This window comes from Saccopteryx bilineata, chromosome 10 (genome assembly GCF_036850765.1).
Source record: "Saccopteryx bilineata isolate mSacBil1 chromosome 10, mSacBil1_pri_phased_curated, whole genome shotgun sequence".
NCBI lineage: Eukaryota > Metazoa > Chordata > Mammalia > Chiroptera > Emballonuridae > Saccopteryx > Saccopteryx bilineata.
The window spans coordinates 8,152,123-8,170,457 of NC_089499.1; the positions used below are offsets into that span (position 1 = coordinate 8,152,123).

Consider the following 18,335-nt stretch of genomic DNA (forward strand, 5'->3'; position numbering starts at 1 on the left):
GGTTAGAGCCTCTTAGAACCTCTACCACCACCCTGCCGGGAGATACCCTTCACCCAAGTCTCCACACCTACCCACGCGTACAGCGAAGTCGCTGAGTGTCCAGAGGTGAAAGTTGAAAAGCAAATGCTGGCAAAGCAGGTACAGGAGGGGCCCACTGCCCTCAGCTGCCACCTGGTCCATTAGCAGCTGGGCAGACATGAGCACATTCATGTCCATAGCCCAGCTTGGAACCTGGAGCAGAAGGAGCTGGGGTGAGAGGTCAGGCCCCGCCCACCGCTGTTGAGCCTCCCAGCTTCCACTTAGCTCAACACAGGCAGACAGACACGAGCTCCCTGCCTGTCTGCACCCCTCAGTGGCTCCCTCCTGTCCCTGAAGTGCAAGACTCCAGTCTGTTGTGAAGTCCCCTGACCCAGCCTGTGCTGGTACCTCCCCCAGGCCCTCAGCAAAACCCTGCCCACCTTTTCAAGGCCCCACTCAAATGCCACGTCTCCCAGGAGGCTCTCCCTGGTGCTCCTACCCGGTCCCCTTGGTCGGAAAGGGCAGCCCCTTCCCACCTGCCCTGGCGGCCTACCTTGCGCAGGAGGGCCCCGATGACGGCAGGCCCCTGGCACTGCACCAGGCTGTCCTGGTTCACGGGGTGGCCCCGCAGCAAGTTCCGCAGCATCAGCAGAAAGGCAGCGACTGCGTTTCTCTCCATCCGCTCCTCTGCCAGCCACCAGGGAGGGGACGGATATGGGTCAAGGGTCTGCCAGTGGCCAGAGACATCGGGCACTCCAGCCCCCCATCATGCCAAGATTTCTGATCCAGGCATCAGGGTCACTTACCTGAGGACTTGTGGCCAGAGGTCAGCTCGGGACCCAGAAGGTCTTGTGTTTCAGCTGGACCCGCCTCAGCCTCTTGGGGCTGTGCAGCCACTCGCTCCAGCAGGGGCAGCAGGGCACCCATGCCTCCCACACAATTCACCACATCCTAGGGTGAGGGGGCTCGGCTGTGAGAAGGCAGCTCCCAGCCCTTTCCTGACCCACTCAACCCCAGCACGCCCTTTAGTCTGGGAACCGGGGTCCAGGGAAGATTTGCTCTCTTGAACCCCGGCCTCATCAAGACCTCCCAGGGCTTAGTGTCCCTACCCAGCCCGCCCTCTATACACGCGCCCATGCTCGTGCTTTCTGCACACGCCACCCACATGGATACACACACCTTCACATCCCAGGTCTCCACCCTATGGCCTGTCAGGCGGCCATCCAGCCCGTGGCCAGGGGACAGGTCCAGGCAGATGTTGTTCCTACAGGCCTGGGGGCAGGGGAGCAGGCAAGGTTCAGTTGGAGGAGCAGCAGTGAGGGAACCAGGGGTAGGTAACAGGGTTGAGCCAACTGCCCCCCCAATACCTGAGGTGAGTAGTGGAGCAGCAGCTTGGTGCCAAGTTCATGCAGTTCACCCTCAGGCTTGAAGGGTGCTGTCTCATTGGGTCCTGGGGGTTGGCAGGGGCATTCAGACCTGGCTGAACCTCTGGCCAAACCCCATCTAACCCCAATCAGAAGACTCCCAGGGATGCCTTCTCCCCTCAGACCCGTAATTTCTCGCCTTTGTATGTCCCAACCACCCAGCTCTGAGACACTGGGGCAGGGGCGTGGGCTGCATACCCAGGGTACACAGGACCTTCAAGGCCGCTGCCTGCAGGGCTTCATGGAAGATGGCCACGGCCCCCAGCTTGCCCTCCAGGGATGTGGGGCTGCCCCACCGAGTGTCCTGTGTGCCTGCAAGGGTGGAGCTGATGCTGCCCTCCTGCAGGGGGGCCGCCAGCCCGGAGCCCCAGCCGAGGCCCGTGCTGGCCGGGACTGACTGGGAGCGGATGAGGGAGGGGTGAGTGTGGGCCAGGGCAGTAGGGACAGGTGGCGCAGGCAGCCCCGTGGTGGTGGTCGTTGTGCGGTGCCCAGCCGAGCCGATACAGCAGGAAGAGAAAGGCTGCAGGGCCAGGGTTGGGGGACTGATCAGGTTGCAGCAAAGCCTGGGGTCCCACCTACGTCCAGTTCCTCACTGTGACCCCCACAGCCGCACAGACCCCAAAGGCCGGGGGGGGCACCCTAGGGCTCCGGACCCTACCCTGTCCAAGTCCCCTTAGCTACCCAAGGCCTCCCCAAGCCCTGCCTGGCACACCTCACTGAGGGAGGGGCAGCGGAGGGCTGCTGTCTTGACCAGATGGCCGTCTTTGTAGACATGCACCAGGTTCTGGCTGAAGAGCCGGCGCCCTGGCACGTGGACGATGGCCACACAGTGCTAGAACAGAAGCCACCGTGTCAGGCTGTAGGCCGGGCTTAGTGTCCCTTCCACCACTCTGGGCCACACAAGGACAGGGGCTCACCCAGGCAGAGTCCGCAAAGGACACTTCAGGCAAAGTCATGGTCAAGTACTCCTTCCGGGTGCACACGGCCACCACCAGGGTCCCCGCCGCAGTGAAGAAGGCCTCAAATCCAGAGCCACCGCTGGTGAAGAAGCTGAGGGCAGGTGGAGCTAGTTATGCCTGCTGGTTCTCCCACTTCCCCTGGCATTCTGCCCCGGCTCCTGGCAGCCCACCCACCTGTACAGCTGCTTTCGCTGGAGCGGCTGGGTGTGGGCTGTGGCAGGCGCTGTCGCCGTGGGGTGCAGACAGAGCCAGGCATGGAAGGTGAAGCCAGTTCCTGGCCATCGCTGCACAGGGGGCACCATAATACCCGCCATGCTGGGCGTGAGGTCAAAGTAGTGTAGGGCACGGGCAGGGCCCTGGTGCTGGGCCATCCCCGATAACGCGCGAATGATGGCCCCCGCGTGCCGGGCATTCTCCGCCTCGGCTCCTTCCGTCCCCGAAGCCAACCCTGGCGGGGGGCGAAGCAGGCGACGCAGCTCCAAGGGCCTTAGTGACACGCGGCCCAATGCTTGCAGCAGCGCCAGCAGCTGCTCCTGGCAGCGGGTCCCCAGGGCTTCCCCCATGCTGAGTGTCTCCAGCAGGCAGCCCACCAGGCCGGCCTGTACGCACGTGGCACGGCTGGCAGGGCAGCTGTCGCAGAGCCACCAGAGGCGTTGTGCTAGGAAGAGCCGCAGCTCAGCCGTGGGCAGGGCCGGCAGCCACTGCATTAGCACCAGTACCGGCTGCTCGTTGCGGATGGGCGGTGGTGGGTGTGCGCTGTGGTCTCCCTCCACAGCCTGTGGGTAGAGAGAGTAGGACAGTTCCTGGGCAACTGGCATGGAGCAGACCCCCCCCGCCAGCCACGGGACTTCCTCTGTCCGTTTACTTGCCTAAAACGAAGGAAAGCAACACGTGCTCCCCCATCCTTCTCACAGGTCGTGTCAAGGCTCAGGGAAGTCAGAGAGACATGGACGACCACCAGTAACTAACAACAGCCCTGCAGCCCTGTTAACCCTCAAAACGTGGCTTTGGGTCTGGGTTGGCCTAAACCCCAACTGCATGTCCCCAGGATAATCCTGGAACTTGCTCACAGGCAGCAGCTTCTGGGCCCCAAGCAGCCCAGCATCCTCATCTCAGTGACCCCAACAAGTGGTCAGCCACTGGGGACAGTATGTATGTACTGCCATAGTCAACACAGTTCCCCAAGGGAGAGAGCTGGCTTTCGATGGTGGCCCTGGCTCAGCCCTGGCTGCCCTGGGGACCCTGACGTGAGCCCCTGCCCTCACCATGTTGAGCAGCTCCTGCAACAGCCGATGGGTGGGGGGCCCGTGGCTCTGCAGCACCTCGTACAGATGCGGGTAGCCAATACGCTCCTTAAACACCTCCTGTGCAGGGTGGTACGGGGAGGAAGTGAACAGGGCTGTGCACCCAGGGCGAACTCACACCCACACAAACCCTGGAAGAGGCAACGGCTTCCAGGGCTCCCTCTCCCGGTTCTGCCTCTGGGTCACCACGCGGCAGGGGCGGGGGGCTGCAGAGGGGTGCAGGGGTACGGGTCCACCTCAGAAGGCTGCATGCAGGTGGTGCTCAGCCCACGGGCGCCCTCCCCCCACCCAGCCCTGACCCAGGAGACCCAGCTCCAGGGCTGACTGGTGACCATGCCCACCCAGTAACTGAGCTGCACCTTCCCAGCGCACCTGCTCTAACAGCCACCAGCCAGGCCAGCGCTGGCCCACGTGGTCAATTTAAGTCCCAGCCCACACCCTTACTGCAGGTGGACAGCAGCCCCCTCACCTTGGCTGAGGGGGAGCCACTCATGATGCATGTCAGCACTCTGACAACATGGACTGCAATGACATCTGTGTCCTGGTCCAGTACCTTGGGGTGGGGAGGGGCAGTCAGGAGTGGCAGGCGCCAGGGTGGCACAGCCGGCAGCACCCTGCAGGAAGGGGGGGTGTAGAGCCAGAAGCAGGTGCCCCAAGGCAGGTGGCTGAACTGGCTGGGGGCCCTGGGGGCATGGCAACCCTGGCTGGGCACCAGGTCCCATACTCCTCGCCTAACTGCTATGCCCGTCATCCTGACCCTAGGGCCCTCTCTGAGCAACTTGGCGAGACCCACTCTGACAAAGAGGCCAGGGAAGGAACCGAGGCTGGGAAGGGCCTCATGGGGACAGATCAACAGTGGACACTCTCACCATCTCCTTCATCATACCTCTCTGTCTGGTGGGCTTATGGGCCCCAGTGTCCACCCATCCCCACACAAGCTAGATATACGTGTGCAGGCAGGCCAGCAAGTGCCCCAGCACCCATTATGATTGACCAGGGGTGAGGAAATAGGGGTAACCAATCACAGGATGTTAACACTGGAAGAACCTTCGAGACCTTTGAGTCCGACCCTACCCCTCGCCCACAGATCCAGGTGGAGACACCGAGGCTCACCCTGGCTGAAGCCGACAGCTGGGGGCATGCTGCCCACTCACTCTACCCTGCCCTGAGGAGATAGGGGGGCCGGGGGCTTGGAGAACTTGTCAGCCGGTGCTTTGGCTCCATGAGCCCTTGGCTCCTGCTCTGCCTGAGCCCCTAAGTGACCTCAGGCAACCTTCTTACCCTCCCCAGGCCTCAGTTTCCTCATCTGTAAAAACCAGAGGTCTCGCCTGCCTTGCCAATAAATGGATGTGCAGGCTCTCAGAAACCAGCCAAGTGCAACAGACACACGGGGCTGCCTCATGAGGTCGAAGCCAGGGTGGGGTTCTGGAGGTTGGGGCCTGAGCACTGAGCCCTCAGAGAGAGGGTGCCCCACACAAAGCCCCTGCTACCCTGCAGCTTCCTAGCCGCCATGCCAGGTGAGGCAGGGAGCACCGCAGGAGGGCATGGGAGGAAAAGGACTCCCAGTGACCTGAGCAGGGCAGGTGCAAGGATCTAAGGAAAGATGTGGCCCCATTGGGGGACCTCTTCTCCTAGAAACGACGATAGCCAAATCCCTGCATATTTGTCTGAGCTGTTTCCCTTCTGTGAAAAGGGTGTAGGTGGTTGAGTTTCGAAGGTTCCCTCCAGCTTGGCTCAGCCAGACCCCAGCTCCCATAGCAATACTAGGCAGGACAAGATCACTCCTGCCCCGTTCCCTTAGACGAGGACGTGGAGGTAGGTGAGATAGCATGGGACATCCAGCCCCACTGCTAGGCGACACCAAGCCTTACACATATCTGCTCACCCCCCTGCATAGGGCAGGAAGGGCAAGAAAAGGGAGCCCAGCAGCTGGGTGCCCAGGGAAGTGAGTGCCAGAGCTGGTCAACCCCAGGGTGGTACCTTCTGGACATCGGGCTCGGTCAGTAACCGGGTAGCCAGGTCACTGTCCCCCTCAGGGGGCGCCCGGGCCTGCAGGTACAGCTGTGGGGGAGGGGAAGGGCACAGGACGGAGGAGGCAGAGGAGAGACAAGGAGGAAGATGAGGGAGGGGCAGGGTTAGAGCAGGGCCTGGGGCAGCTGCCAGGGGCTTGCCCTTGAGGGAAGGGTGCACCCTGAGCCCAGGCTGAGTGCCCCACCAGGCCCCAGAGAAGAGGAGGAAGGCTGAATGGCCCATGCCCTGCTCAGAGGGACAGTCGGGGAAGTCAAGGGGGCAGAGGTAGGCCCTGGGTCCAGACCACCGAGCCATCCTCCTGCCCCTGGACCTGGGGCTGGGGAAAGGGGACACAAACAAGGGCCAGGGCAGCGCCTGTCCCTCCACAGTGCCCGACTCCCGTGGGGTACAGAGCCATCCTCAACCCATGCCCCCCACAGTCTGCAGGCCCCCCTCCAACCACGCTCGCCCAGCCTGGTACAGCCCACGTTCGCTCAGAAGCTTCTCAGCACCCACACGTGGTTCCCCCGGCCTCGGGTCTCCAGCCCCCACCCCAGTCTGGGCCCCACCCACCTTGCTGTTCTGGATGAGGCGAATAAGGTGTTCAAAGCAATTGTTGCTGAGGAAGGTGGTCTGGAGCACGGGCCGGTCCTCACATGCCAGCATCATGGGGATGGCATCTATGGAGGGGTCAAGGGTCAGCCCCTCCCCCCAGTAGTACCCACAGTCAGCCTCAAACCTTCCCTCTACTGCCTGGTCCAGCCTTCCAATCGTCACTTCGGCCTTCGCCTCCCAGTGCCACCTCCCTAGGAGTCTGGGAGTCCATACCCACCGAGCATGCTGACCCGCAGGGTGACAAGGGCCTCTTCAGGGCCCGAGCTCGGCCCAGCTGGCCAGTCAGCGTTAAGGACGCGGAAGTAGCCCTCAAGCAGGGTGCGGAGCTCTGGATTTCGGTGGGGTGTGCGGCTCGTGTGCAGGACATGCACTGCGCCCACCAGGGCCTCTAGAGCCAGCGGCACCAGGCGGCAGTCCTGGGTGGGCCCGCGACCCCGGCCCTGCACCACACCCAGCAGGCCCTGCACAGAGCCGGCGCTCACGGCCACCTGCCCATTCTCCTGCAGGTGTGGACAGAGATGGCAATGGGCGCGGGGCTCACCCAGCAGAGCCCCAAGATGGCCACCCTCTGGCCCACAGGCTCCTCCCAGCCTACCTTCCCTCCTGCAAGGACGGCGCCAAAGAGGTGGACGAGACGCAGCAGCAGCGTGGGAGGCAAGCAATTTGCAATCTGCAGGCTCTCTGGACAGGGTGGGGTGGGCAGGGCAAGGCAGGGTTACCAAGCTTGCAGGTGGTGGTCTACCAGGGGTCTACACTAGAGGCGGAAGCCCTGCGGTGGGGGTGGAGGCTGGGAGGCCCAATCTGAGGGAGGAGACCAGGCTCTGAGGTGAGGGGTCCTAAAACATCATTGCTCTGTACTAGGGGGTCTGAGGAAGACAAAAGCCCTTCTTTGGGGAGCTTAAAAAGGAACGTGGCCTTGCCCTGAGGCCTAGCCAGCTCCCTAGATTCTTAAACCCCAAAGTAGACACCCTGGGGTGAGCACGCACCCCCATCCCATTTCCCCGGGGCAACCAGGGTTTAATCTCTCAGATGCAAATCTCCTGGTCCCTCTGCCTGTGATGGTTGGAGCTTCCCCCAGAGCTCTGGGGACCGACCGACCAACCGGTCCTGTGTCTAACATACAGATGTCTCCCACCCCCACCCGTGTCCCTGCTGGGGACTTCTAGGGGCTTTCACAGCGTCATATCGGGGATGGACAGGATGCCAGGCCACTGACTGAAACCCAGAGGGCGGAAAGGACCAGCCCTGGATCACGTGGGGGGTACAGGGATAGAGGAGCAAGAGCAGAGCTGGCTTGATTCGGGTGGGAAGGGGTAGGAGGCCAAGGAGCAGGGACGTTAAGAGGTGAGGCGTGGGGGCAGAGCTGGCCTGCGCGGGGAGAGAAAACCACCATGGGCAAAGACCCCGGGGTGGGTCACCCGGCCGCATTCTGGGCACGAGAGGGCAAACCGTGGCTGCAGTGCAGGGAGCAAACGGGCCAGGGAGAAAGGCTGTGGGGAGGAGCAGGATCTGATTCTGAGGGTGTCAGGCTACAGCGTTTATAGCAGCGGGAACAAAATCCAGTTTGTTTGAGAAGAGTCCTCAGGCCGTGGGAGAATGGAGGCAGGGAGTTCCCCAAGCACGCCTCCCTTCCTGGAGCTGGTGGCCCTGCTCTAGCCCAGGCCTGCAGCCCCATGAGACATCCAGAGACAAGGAGATACCACCGCCTTCCCAAGTCCAGCTGTCCCATTCAGGCAGCATCCCGCCCCAAGCCCACCTGAAGTCCTGGCCAGTTTGCCAGCAATGACAGAAGAGAGGGGACTCAGGAGAAGAGGGCCCCCAGGGAGAACTGGAGGCCAGAGCAGAATGGGGGTGGCGCAGTGGGTAAAGCATCGACCTGGAAATGCTGAGGTTGCCGGTTCGAAACCCTGGGCTTGCCTGGTCAAGGCACATATGGGAGTTGATGCTTCCAGCTCCTCCCCCGTCTCTCCTCTCTCTCCTCTCTCTCTCTCTCTGTCTCTCCCTCTCCTCTCTAAAATGAATAAATAAATATTTAAAAAAAAAATGTGTTCCTGTTTATAAAAAAAAAAAAAAAGAATGAGGGAGTAGTTGCCTGACCAGGCAGTGCGCAGTGGATAGAGCGTCAGACTGGGACACGGAGGACCCAGGTTCGAAACCCAGATGTTGCCAGCTTGAGCGCGGGCTCATCTGGTTTGAGCAAAACTCACCAGCTTGAGCCCAAGGTCACTGGCTTGAGCAAGGGGTCACTCACTCTGCTGTAGCTCCCCCCCCCCCCCCCCGTCAAGGCACATATGAGAAAGCAATCAATGAACAACTAAGGTGCTGCAAGGAGGAATTGATGCTTCTCATTTCTCTCCCTTCCTGTCTCTCTGTCCCTATCTGTCCCTCTCTCTGTCTCTCTCTGTCACACACACACACACACACACACACACACACACACACACACAAAGAGGGAGTAGGAAGTGGAGATGATAAGCTAGTATAGTAACCTCCTCGAGGAGGAGTGGAAACTAGATGGAGGCTACAGGGACAAAGGCACTGGAGTAGGGACTTTTAAGATGGTCCAGATCAGAGTGGGGTACAAGGGGTTGAGGGGACCCAGGAGATGGGAGGGAAGAGGGGAGGGAAACTGATGCCCTCACCCAATGCCAGGCCTTGACTGTAGCCCAGAAAAGAAACTACTCATTTTGCCCAGGCGTGCTCTTTTCCTCTTCTGCCCCTTAACCCCTCAGATTGGCAGGGTTCTGCCCGGCTCAGAGAGCAGCCACCAAGCCTGCTGTGTAAGGGTTGGGAAACCGCAGGAAGGGGTTCAGGTTTGGGGGCGGGGCCAAGTGGGAGAGGGCGTGGCTTCACCTTGGAAAAAGTCTCTGAATTCACCGGGCAAAGCAGCAGAAGGGAACTTGTATTTGCTCTTCTCCTTGGCACTGATGACTTCCCTGGGGAGGGTGATAGGATGGGCAGGGGCAGGGTGAGGTCAAGCACTATCCCTCCTCCCCTCAGCAGCCGGTACACAGCCATCTCCCACCTCTACACCTTTAGCCCCGGGAACCACCCCCATCCTCTCCCAGAGCCTCTGGTCCTCTGCCGCTGGGTGGGCCAACTCTTACCCACTGTGCTGGCGCCGCCAGGTCTGGTAGGGGTCAAAGAGGCCCTCACACAGGAGAAGGGCATGCAGGGCTACCTCCTCCAGCTGGGGACCCTGGCCCTCCTGCGGCGCTGGGGTTTCTTTCAGCTGTAGGCGTGGGGAGTGGGTGAAAGGAGGTTAGCCCAGCAGTGGCCACCGCCTGCGGCACCACCTTCCCCAGGTAAAGCCCACCTCCCACCTCACCTTGGCCACCAACCGGGTCAGCAGTGCCAGCACCCGGGGCACCAGCACCTGGCCCCGGCCTGCTCCCACGTTCTCCAGGTTCCTGGAAAGTGAATGATGGGAGAGGTCACAGAAGTATGCCAGTGCCCCCTCTGGCCCACAGTTCCACGCTCCCCCGCGTTGGGGACAACAGGGACCCACCTGCAGAGGATAATGAAGACCTTGAGCAGCAGCAGGGTTTGCTCCAGGTCCCCGGCGTCCAGCTGCTCCGCCAGCACATGCAGCACGTCCAGCGGTAGCAGCGGCACGTCTGCACCTGCTTCCTCCGGCCTGCAGGGAGAGGGGTCACTGGGGGCTGCGGATCCACAGTCTCCCCTCCCTCCGTGTGGTGCCTGCCTCACCTGCGTGGCTCCAGAGACCAGAGGGAGATGCTCTTCTCGAAGGCGCCAACAAAGGCCTTCAGCCACTGCTGCAGGTAACCCAGGTCCTTCTGCAGGTTTGGGGGTGGGACGGAGGGGGCAGAGGGATGCAGTGGCCGCGGGGGGTAAGGGAACATAGACAGGAATCAATGAAGGTGGACACGGGGGAGACAGTGGAAGCAGAGCAGTGAGGTTGGAGAGAGGACAGGAAGTGGGAAGGTCAGCGTTAGAAGATTGCTGTACATATTGACCCCTCTCCCGGGCCCCCCATCTGCTGTCCAGCCTCTTGTTCCCACCTCTCTAACCTTTGGGAACCTAGGCAGGTTTGACACAAGCAGGGGAGGGGCTTAAGTGTGTACATGCCTGGGGTATGGCTGTGGCCCTCCAGCCAACCCTGACCCAAGGCCTGGGGCTGGGGTCTCGCCTGCCACCTTCTCCCAGCTCAGTGGCTACCACCTGCAGGAAACTTTCTTGACTCTAGATGCCAAGATGAATGTGCACCGTCAGCCAGGCAGACCCCAGCGTACATACATCCCCGCACGTTCCGGCAGAATGTCCTACCTTGCCCTGGGAACCTCCACCCACCCTGGCTGGTTACCTGGACCCCAGGCCCCAGAGTTGGTTCCATGGTAAAAGGGGCAGTGGCTGAGCCCCAGTCTGGGTGCCGACAGGGAAACTTGGGTGTGAACGGGAAACGTCCCCTCCCACCCCAGCCGGGGCAGGAAGCGCAGAGTCACGGTGGGGGAGGAGGGCCGCTTCCTCCCGGCAGACCGCAGGGATGTAGGGGGGCCCAGGGCACCCAGGGCCCAGCAAGAGAAGCTGTGAGGGACCTGGCCCAGCACCAGGGGGGGAGCCTGGAGCACAAAGGGGCAGGGTGGGAGCTTAATGACTTGAGACTCATTTTATGAGCCTGAGGTGGGGGCCTGGAGTCAGGGCAGGCAGATCGAAGCCCAGGTTCTGACCCTAACCGCTCTAGTCCCTTCCATTCAAGGCACCCAAAGCTCCCTGACCTGGGTCCAAGGCCTCAGGCCCAGGGGACTATCTGGAGGACTCATCCATGTGTTTGCTCTGTCCCCCTCCCATGTCCTGGCCTCCTCACCTGGCCCTGCTGGTCTCTCTGCTCCAGGGACACACCTGAATAAGCCCTAGTCCAGCTCTAACCTGCCCGAAACTAAAGCCTCTCAGGGCAGGCAGCCTGTCCTGGCCGGGCCTGAGCTACTCCTCTCGTCCTGCCTTCTCGCCCTCGGTGCTGGCCTCATCTGAAGCTCCCACCCCAACCAGCAGAGCCCAGAAGACGCCTTTCTTTCCCAGGGGCAGAGGGGTGGGCCAGGAACTCGACTGGAGAAGGATGAAGGCGCAAGGGACACATCACTGGCAGCACCCAGCAGCCTAAGGCCTCTCCCCAGGCGCCAGGACCTCAGTGGACGGCTCATTCTGAGCTCCTGTGCATCCCAGACCTCAGGTCAGGACTGAGGGAGCTCCAGGGAAGGGGGCCTGACCCCAGCAGACCAAGCCGGAGTCCTGAAGCCCAAATTTGACATTATCTCCCCATCCTGACCAGAAGATAAAGGCTCAGTGGATGAGCCTAGCGTTCCAGACCCTTAGTCCAAGCAGGGCCTGCTTCCCCAGCCTCCCTGCCCATCCCGTGGCCCAGTGCTGTCTGTTAACTTGGGCTTTTGGTACTTAAGCAGGAGCCTTGCATCCTCCCCGTGGCTGTCACCCTCCCGGACTTGCGTGGCTTGAACTGCTTTCTACCCCTAGACCCACACGCATGGTGGCCTGCCCAGTCATACAAACTTCCAGCAGGTCCAGGCTGGGCTGGGTTCAGGGCCGAGGCAATCACAGCACCGTCCGTGGGCTGTGGAGGGCGCATGAGGGGGTCTCTAAGGCTCAGTACCAGGCAGGGGAATGGGTAAGCTGCCTGTCCCACCTCTGTGGGCCTCCCTTCCTCTCCCAAGAAGCGTCAGCCTGGCTCCAACTTGGGCCCTGTGGTTTGAGGCTCACCTGCACTGCTCAGGGTATGGGAGCCCCTGCAGAGGCCGGCCCGGAGGCGGAGCAGAGCTGGGGCGGCGCCTCAAGCATGGTGGCAGTACTGCATTTGGAGGAGTCCAGGGCAGGGAAGAGGCAGCTGTGCTCCTTGGGCTCCTCACTCCTCTCAGGGGTTCTGCCTAAATGGTTTCCTCCCTCCCTTTCCAGCTCTGAACAGGAACATCGGGCAGCCCCGTCCCCACCCCAGTCTGCCTGGGACAGGGTCCCAACCATGCCCCTCCCTTAAAAAGGTCAGGAGCAGACGCACTCCTCCCCAGGGCCCTGGGCAGGGGCGAAAGCTGCGGGTAGGGGGAAGGTCAGTCTCTCTGGGAGGAGGGGGTCTCAGAGGCAGCCCTGTGGGGACTCTGTTCTGTGTTCCACCAGCCTGGGGAGACTCCGTCCGTGCTGGGGGCTGGAGGCTCCCAAGGGCTAGTTAGGTCCAAACGGTTCCTGGGTGGGCATGGTACCGCCACTTCCCCAGAACTCTGTGAGGTCACCTGGGAGCGCTGAGGGCAGGTGGCTGCGGTGTGTGTGGATGGGGGCGTGGGGCTGTCTGCCAGGGGGGCAGGGATCACTGAGCTGCCTGCTACCACGCTGCCCCTAGACCTGCTTGCTCTACCCCAAGCCTGACACCAGCCCTGCCTTGCCCCGGGTTTGAACCTAGGGGTCCAGACCTCCTCATCTCAAGTCCTTCATCCCTGCCCTGAAGCCACCTCACTCGGGTCCAGACCTCCTCATCTCAAGTCCTTCATCCCTGCCCTGAAGCCACCTCACTCGGGTCCAGACCTCCTCATCTCAAGTCCTTCATCCCTGCCCTGAAACCACCTCACTCGGGTCCACAGTGAAATTCCTTAAATAACACCTGGCAGCGAGTGCACCGGCACAACTCACCGGTTGCCGACACCACCCGTCGCCCAGTCACCCACCTCTCCACAAGGCTGAGGGCTAGTCCACAGCCTCTGCCCATAGCGGGAGCCCTGCCTGGGTGCTGCCCTCCTCATTTCCAGCTTTGGCACCCATGCTCACTGGATGCCCCAGCCCAAGGCCATCACTCCCCGCCCCACGCCCTCGGGTCTGCGTGTGCTTTGCTCTCCGGGTTTCCTCCACCTAAATGCTCCTCCTCAGAGCCAAGACCGTCCCCAAGACCCACACCTCTCTGGTGCTTCAGAGGATGTGTTTGCCAGACTCAATGTGGTTGAGGGCACGGGTTCTGGAGTCCAGACCTGGTGCTCACACTTGGTAGCTTGTGACTTAACACGAATTAGTCTCTGCACTTCAGCTGCCTCTTTAAAACCACACCTTTGCTTAAATGGTAAAGGCTCTTCTACCACCCACCAGCACATGGTCAGGTCAGTGGGAACTCACCCCCAAATCCAGGGGCTCTGCCTTCCAAGCCCCTGGCATTCTAGGGCAACACTCATCTTTTCCTGCCCACTTCAATGAGTGACAGATGAGCAGCAGACCTTGGCTGAGCCAAGACCTCATGGTGGCGGCCACGCCCCAGCTGGCTGTCCCAGGCAGGTGGGACGGGAGTATCTCGGTGGGCCCGGGAGAGCTGGGAGCAGGGTAGGGAGAGATCAGAGCTCCACAGTGGGGACTGTCCCAGTCAGAGCGGCCTGGGTGCTGGTGCACACCTCCATACTCAAGAGGCAGGCAGAGGACGGGACAGGGTGGGGTCGGGTTAGGGCACCCTCCTTCAGGCCTGGGGAGTGGGCGTCTCCCCACTCAGCATCAGCAGGGGGATGGCAATGCCAACCTGGAGGTGGCTTCTGACTACACCAGGACTGGAGGTCAGACTTGGAGGACCTGAGACCAAGCAGGAAGATGGGGACTTTGTCAGGGGCAAGGACAACCGAGGGGAGTGGTCCAAGTGCCCAAGTGGCTGGGCCAATATCGTGCCCTTACTTGGGGAGGGGATTTGGAAAGGGGTGGATCTTCTGGTCTCCCTAACACCTCACCCAGGGCTTAATCTTACCCTTGTCCTATCACTATGGAAACCAGGAATTTCCTCCCAGGGTCTCCAGAGTAACAGACCCTGTTTCCATGGGGACCCCACAATTCCACATCAGCTTCCCAGTTGCCATAACAACTGCAGGCATTACCAGCCCCTCCCCCAACCCTGAGCTCTGCTACTCTCCCCAACACCTCAGTCCCACTACCTTCAGATTCCTTGGTAATGAAGTCAGGGAGGAGGAAACCCTGATTGGCCCTCTGAGATCTGGAAGGAACCCGAGCTACTCCACCTTCCTTTTTCCCATTTCAAGAGGGTAAACTGAGGCACCGGAAGGCATATGGCCCCGCTAAGGTCCCAGTGAGAGCAGAGGGCCTGACCAGGTTTCCATGAGGTCATCAGCCACGGGCGAGGAACCAGGGAGGTGTGGGCAGAGCAAAGGCAACTCCAGCTCTGACCTGATCTCCCTGGAACCCTGAGTTCTCGATGGCAAAATTGGAGACTTCAACTTGGGCTCCCCTCCTGTAACCTAAATGTTTGTCCTACCCTGACCTTTGTGACCTTGAGTGCGCCTCAGCGCTCTCTTTCACTGGGGGGCTTTTGAGGAAAGGGGGCCACTCGTTTGCATAATGTTTACATGCTGCCCTACTGCCAGCCTGTTGGGTACTGTCCCGGGTCCCCTTACCCTCTCACCCCTTCCCAACCCTTCACTGGCGAAGCCCTGGTGGGTCGAATCCTCCAGACAGCCCCCCACCCATCCCCAGGCCTCCCCCTCACGCTGCTGTCATTTTCTTGCTTGTTTCTGTCCCCGCAGCCCTGAAGGCCCAGGCTCAGCCTCCTCTGGCACGGCTCTCCTGATTGGTCACTGCTGCGGCTCTCTCCCCTGCCCAGCCATTCGGCCGGACCCAGGGAGCACCTGCTAAGTGAGGGGCTGGGGAGCCGTCAAGTAGCAAGCACAATGAGGGTTTAAATGGGGTCACCCGGGCATGAGGTCCAGCTTGATTTGGGGAAGAGGGAGGAAGCTTCCATGTGGAGAAGCAGCTTGTGCAGACCCACCTGAGGCTTCCTACCCACAGGACCAGGTCATTCCTGTGTGAAGGAACACAGGATGGAGGCTCTGGCTGGAGCTCTGCTGGACTCTGCCCCAAACTTGTCTGCTGACCTTGGTATGTACCCTGCTTTGGGTCATACCAACGGCCCTGAGGGACTCAGACGGAATGATGTGGCCCTTCTTCTTCCTTCAGGGGCCACCCCCAGCCCCTTCCCCTACTGGCAGCCCCCAGCTGAGCAGGGTCCATAGAGGTAGGAATGGGTGGGTCTGAATCTGGGATCTGTGAGGGGACAGGAAGGGCAGAAAGGGGGTTGCTCCCCAGGGCGGGCCAAGACCCACAACTGGGGAAACAGGTTTGCCAGCTGATGTCAGCTCACACAGATGAAGGGAGGGGCACAGGTGTTGGGGAAACCGTCCGGCTGCATAGCTGGACAGCCCAGGGGTCTCTTAATACCCTGGATCCGCTCAGCTCTTTACTTTATCTTACCCCCCCCCCCAAGCACACACACTTGGTCCCTCGCAAGGCCCCAAGCAGCAGAGCCACCACTCCCTGGGAGCCAGCACAGAGGGGTGGGGACAGTGTTCCGGGAGCAGGAGCAGCACCAAGTGGGCAGGAAGGCAGTGCAGAGCTTCCTTTCCCCAGACAGCCTAGCCCTGCCTGGCTCCCCGTTCAAACTCACATCCTGGATTTGTTTGCCAGACCCCAGGCTGCCTGCCCCTTGCCTGTCCAGGCACCCGAGGATATAACCAACCAGCCTGTGCCCCATACTGTCCTGTGAGGGGAGGACCTGGGGGTGGGGGAACAGCACAGATAAGTGCTAAACACCTCCTGAGGGAACAGGGGGGCTGACCATTTGCAGAGGTCACCTAGAAGGGGTGGCAGGAGGCAGCCTCCCCTAGCAGCATGGCCCTCAGCCTGCAGACCCACCATTAACATCCCTTGGATTCACCACCTGGTCACAGGTGAAGAAACTGAGGACAAAGAACCTTCCCATGGCCCTGGCCAGTTAGCTCAGTCCATTAGAGTGTAGTCCTAAAACACCAAGGTTGCAGGTTCGATCCCTGGTTAGGGAACGTATGGGAAGTGATGATGAATGCGTAAGTAGAACAAATGAATGCTCCCCCCTCTCTCTCCCTTCCTCTCTCTAAAATCAGTCAATTAAAAAAGAAAAGAAAAAGAACCTGCCCATGACCACAGGGTCATGAGGGTCAGGGGCAGGTTCCCTTCTGGACTCTTTGCTCCGTCACAAAGACCAACCCTTGGAGATGGTGACAGAGGCTGGGATGAGGAAACCCAATGAGACGAGTGAGGGGCTGGGGAGCAGTCAAGTAGCAAGCACAATGAGGGTTAAAATGGGGTCACCCCATGCCTTCTCTGGCCTAGACCAGCCCTACTGGTTACCCCTCTGCAGAGCAGAGTCCACTCCTGAGGCTAGGGCTCTGCCAAATTTACAGACAGGGAAGCTCAGAGGTGTAAAGAGCTTGCCTTGGGTCACACCAAAGAAGGACCCTATTCCATGCACTGGCTCCTGCCAGGGGCCTGGACCTCTCACCACCTGCGTGGACTCAAGAAGCTGTGGCCCTTATGGCCTGGATTCCAGGTCCCTGGGGCTCCAGACCTGGCCTGCAGTTCTGGGAGACAATTGGACAGCCTCTTCACAGCGGGCCAGATGATCTGAGCATGAACTTCCCCCCAGTGACGAGATCAGGGGCACACAATAGTCCATTGTGCCCAGGGCACACCTGAGCCAGGAGCATGATGCCAGGCAGGTGCAGGGAAAAAGGCTGGTGCTGTGTGAAGGGGAGGGGGGCATTATCCTGAGATTCCTTCCTGCGGTGGATGCAGAAGGAAAGTGGGGGCCTACTACATGAGACACAGAGTTTGGGGGACACCACTTTCTCAACTCTGATAGACATCTGGGTCAATCACCTTCCGGGACCGCTTTACTTGAGGTAGCCTCTGAGACAAGGTGGAGAGCTCAGGAGGAAAGGGCATCCTCCCATCCCTTTCAAACATCCCTCCTAGTTCACCCCCCTACTGCCAGCTCTGCACGTAAGGCAGATCTTTTCTTCTGCCTGGACTTGGGATCCAGCCCCCAGGCGTCGGGTGGGGCTGCCTGGGGTCAGGTAGGAGCTCGTCGCTGCTGGTTCTCTGGCTAAGGGTGGTGTCCGATTGCGTCAAGTCCAGCCGGCAGTACCCCCAATGTATACTCTCAGACCTTAGGGCCATGACCACCCAGCGGGGCCACACCCACAGGAGGGACAAGACCTAATGCAAACTAAGCCTCTCTGTTCCTCCCGACCCTGCCAATCTTTCATTTTGTTTCCGGGCCTCAGTTTCCCCATTTGTAAAAGGGGTAGTAAGTGCGGGGCCGTATCAGTCCAAGTCCCTCTCCTCCGGCACCACTGAGGCTGCGCGGTCCCCACCCGAGGAGCTTTTAGGAGGTGCGCGCCCGCGAGGGTAGTCCCCCAAGAATAAGTGCCAGAGGTACCGGCGGGCCAGGGACGCCCGCGTGTGTGCGGAGCCTGAGCGTGCCCGGCACGCGCATCTCCGCGGCCCCTGTGGTGCGGGGCGCAGGTGCGGCAGGCGCGGGGCGCGCGGAGCCGGGACACGGCGGGCGCGGGGCGGGGCGGCCTCACCTGCGCGTAGTACAGAAGCCACAGCTCGTAGAGCCGCTCGGAGGCGGCCATGGCCCGGCCCGGCTTCGGCCCAGCTGCGCGCCACCTGCCGCCGCCGCCTCCTCCTCCGCGCCGCCCGCCGGTTGCCCTCGGCCAAGCCCATGGGCGGAGGGCGTCACTCCGGGGCGGAGCGGCGCGGTACTACTGGGGTAAGTAGTACTGGCCCCCGCCGCGCTGAACCACCCAAATCTGCACGCTCCTCCTCCCGACCGGCCGTCGCCCGCTTCCTGCACTTAGCTGCGGCCACCGCCGCCCCGCCTCTCCTGGGACCGTGGAAAGGGCGGGGCACCGGGCTGGAGGCGGAGCTTGAGGTCAGGGCGGCCCAGGAGGGCGCCCCACAGCCCCGCCCTCCGCAGGCCGCGTTCCTATCAATCAATGCCTTGGGAAGGGCCAACCTGATTCCGGATGAGTGTTGGGGTCAGGGATTCGAGAGTTTCCCTGGGTGCTACCCAGATTGCTGCCTGCCTGGCTGGAATTGCCACCATTCGTGCAAGGGAAAGACTCGCGGGGTCACGGGACGGGGCTGCGGGCCATGGGCAGTGTCCGTGGTCCTTCAACAAGTCATGATAA

At 61.2% G+C, this 18,335-nt stretch overlaps 1 protein-coding gene across 2 annotated transcripts in view; it reads right to left on the reverse strand.

The window, feature by feature from the left end:
• NBEAL2 (neurobeachin like 2) overlaps window positions 1-18,007 on the reverse strand; it is a 29,125-nt gene extending 11,118 nt beyond the window's left edge. Inside the window, exons 1-21 of one of the 2 annotated variants that reach the window (XM_066246013.1) lie at window positions 17,727-18,007; window positions 10,039-10,127; window positions 9,839-9,967; window positions 9,659-9,740; window positions 9,438-9,562; window positions 9,184-9,266; window positions 6,926-7,011; window positions 6,548-6,830; window positions 6,289-6,395; window positions 5,686-5,766; window positions 4,175-4,258; window positions 3,667-3,765; window positions 2,576-3,177; window positions 2,360-2,492; window positions 2,155-2,274; window positions 1,641-1,962; window positions 1,386-1,468; window positions 1,198-1,290; window positions 825-969; window positions 572-705; window positions 72-231 (exon numbers count right to left, since the gene is read on the reverse strand). In XM_066246013.1, coding sequence (XP_066102110.1) covers window positions 72-231; window positions 572-705; window positions 825-969; window positions 1,198-1,290; window positions 1,386-1,468; window positions 1,641-1,962; window positions 2,155-2,274; window positions 2,360-2,492; window positions 2,576-3,177; window positions 3,667-3,765; window positions 4,175-4,258; window positions 5,686-5,766; window positions 6,289-6,395; window positions 6,548-6,830; window positions 6,926-7,011; window positions 9,184-9,266; window positions 9,438-9,562; window positions 9,659-9,740; window positions 9,839-9,967; window positions 10,039-10,127; window positions 17,727-17,777 — 3,091 coding nt within the window. In that variant the 5' untranslated portion in view covers window positions 17,778-18,007. The remainder of the gene's footprint in view (window positions 1-71; window positions 232-571; window positions 706-824; window positions 970-1,197; window positions 1,291-1,385; window positions 1,469-1,640; window positions 1,963-2,154; window positions 2,275-2,359; window positions 2,493-2,575; window positions 3,178-3,666; window positions 3,766-4,174; window positions 4,259-5,685; window positions 5,767-6,288; window positions 6,396-6,547; window positions 6,831-6,925; window positions 7,012-9,183; window positions 9,267-9,437; window positions 9,563-9,658; window positions 9,741-9,838; window positions 9,968-10,038; window positions 10,128-17,726) is intronic. The other variant, XM_066246014.1, reaches the window with a different exon arrangement.
• Window positions 18,008-18,335: the final 328 nt, after the last annotated feature.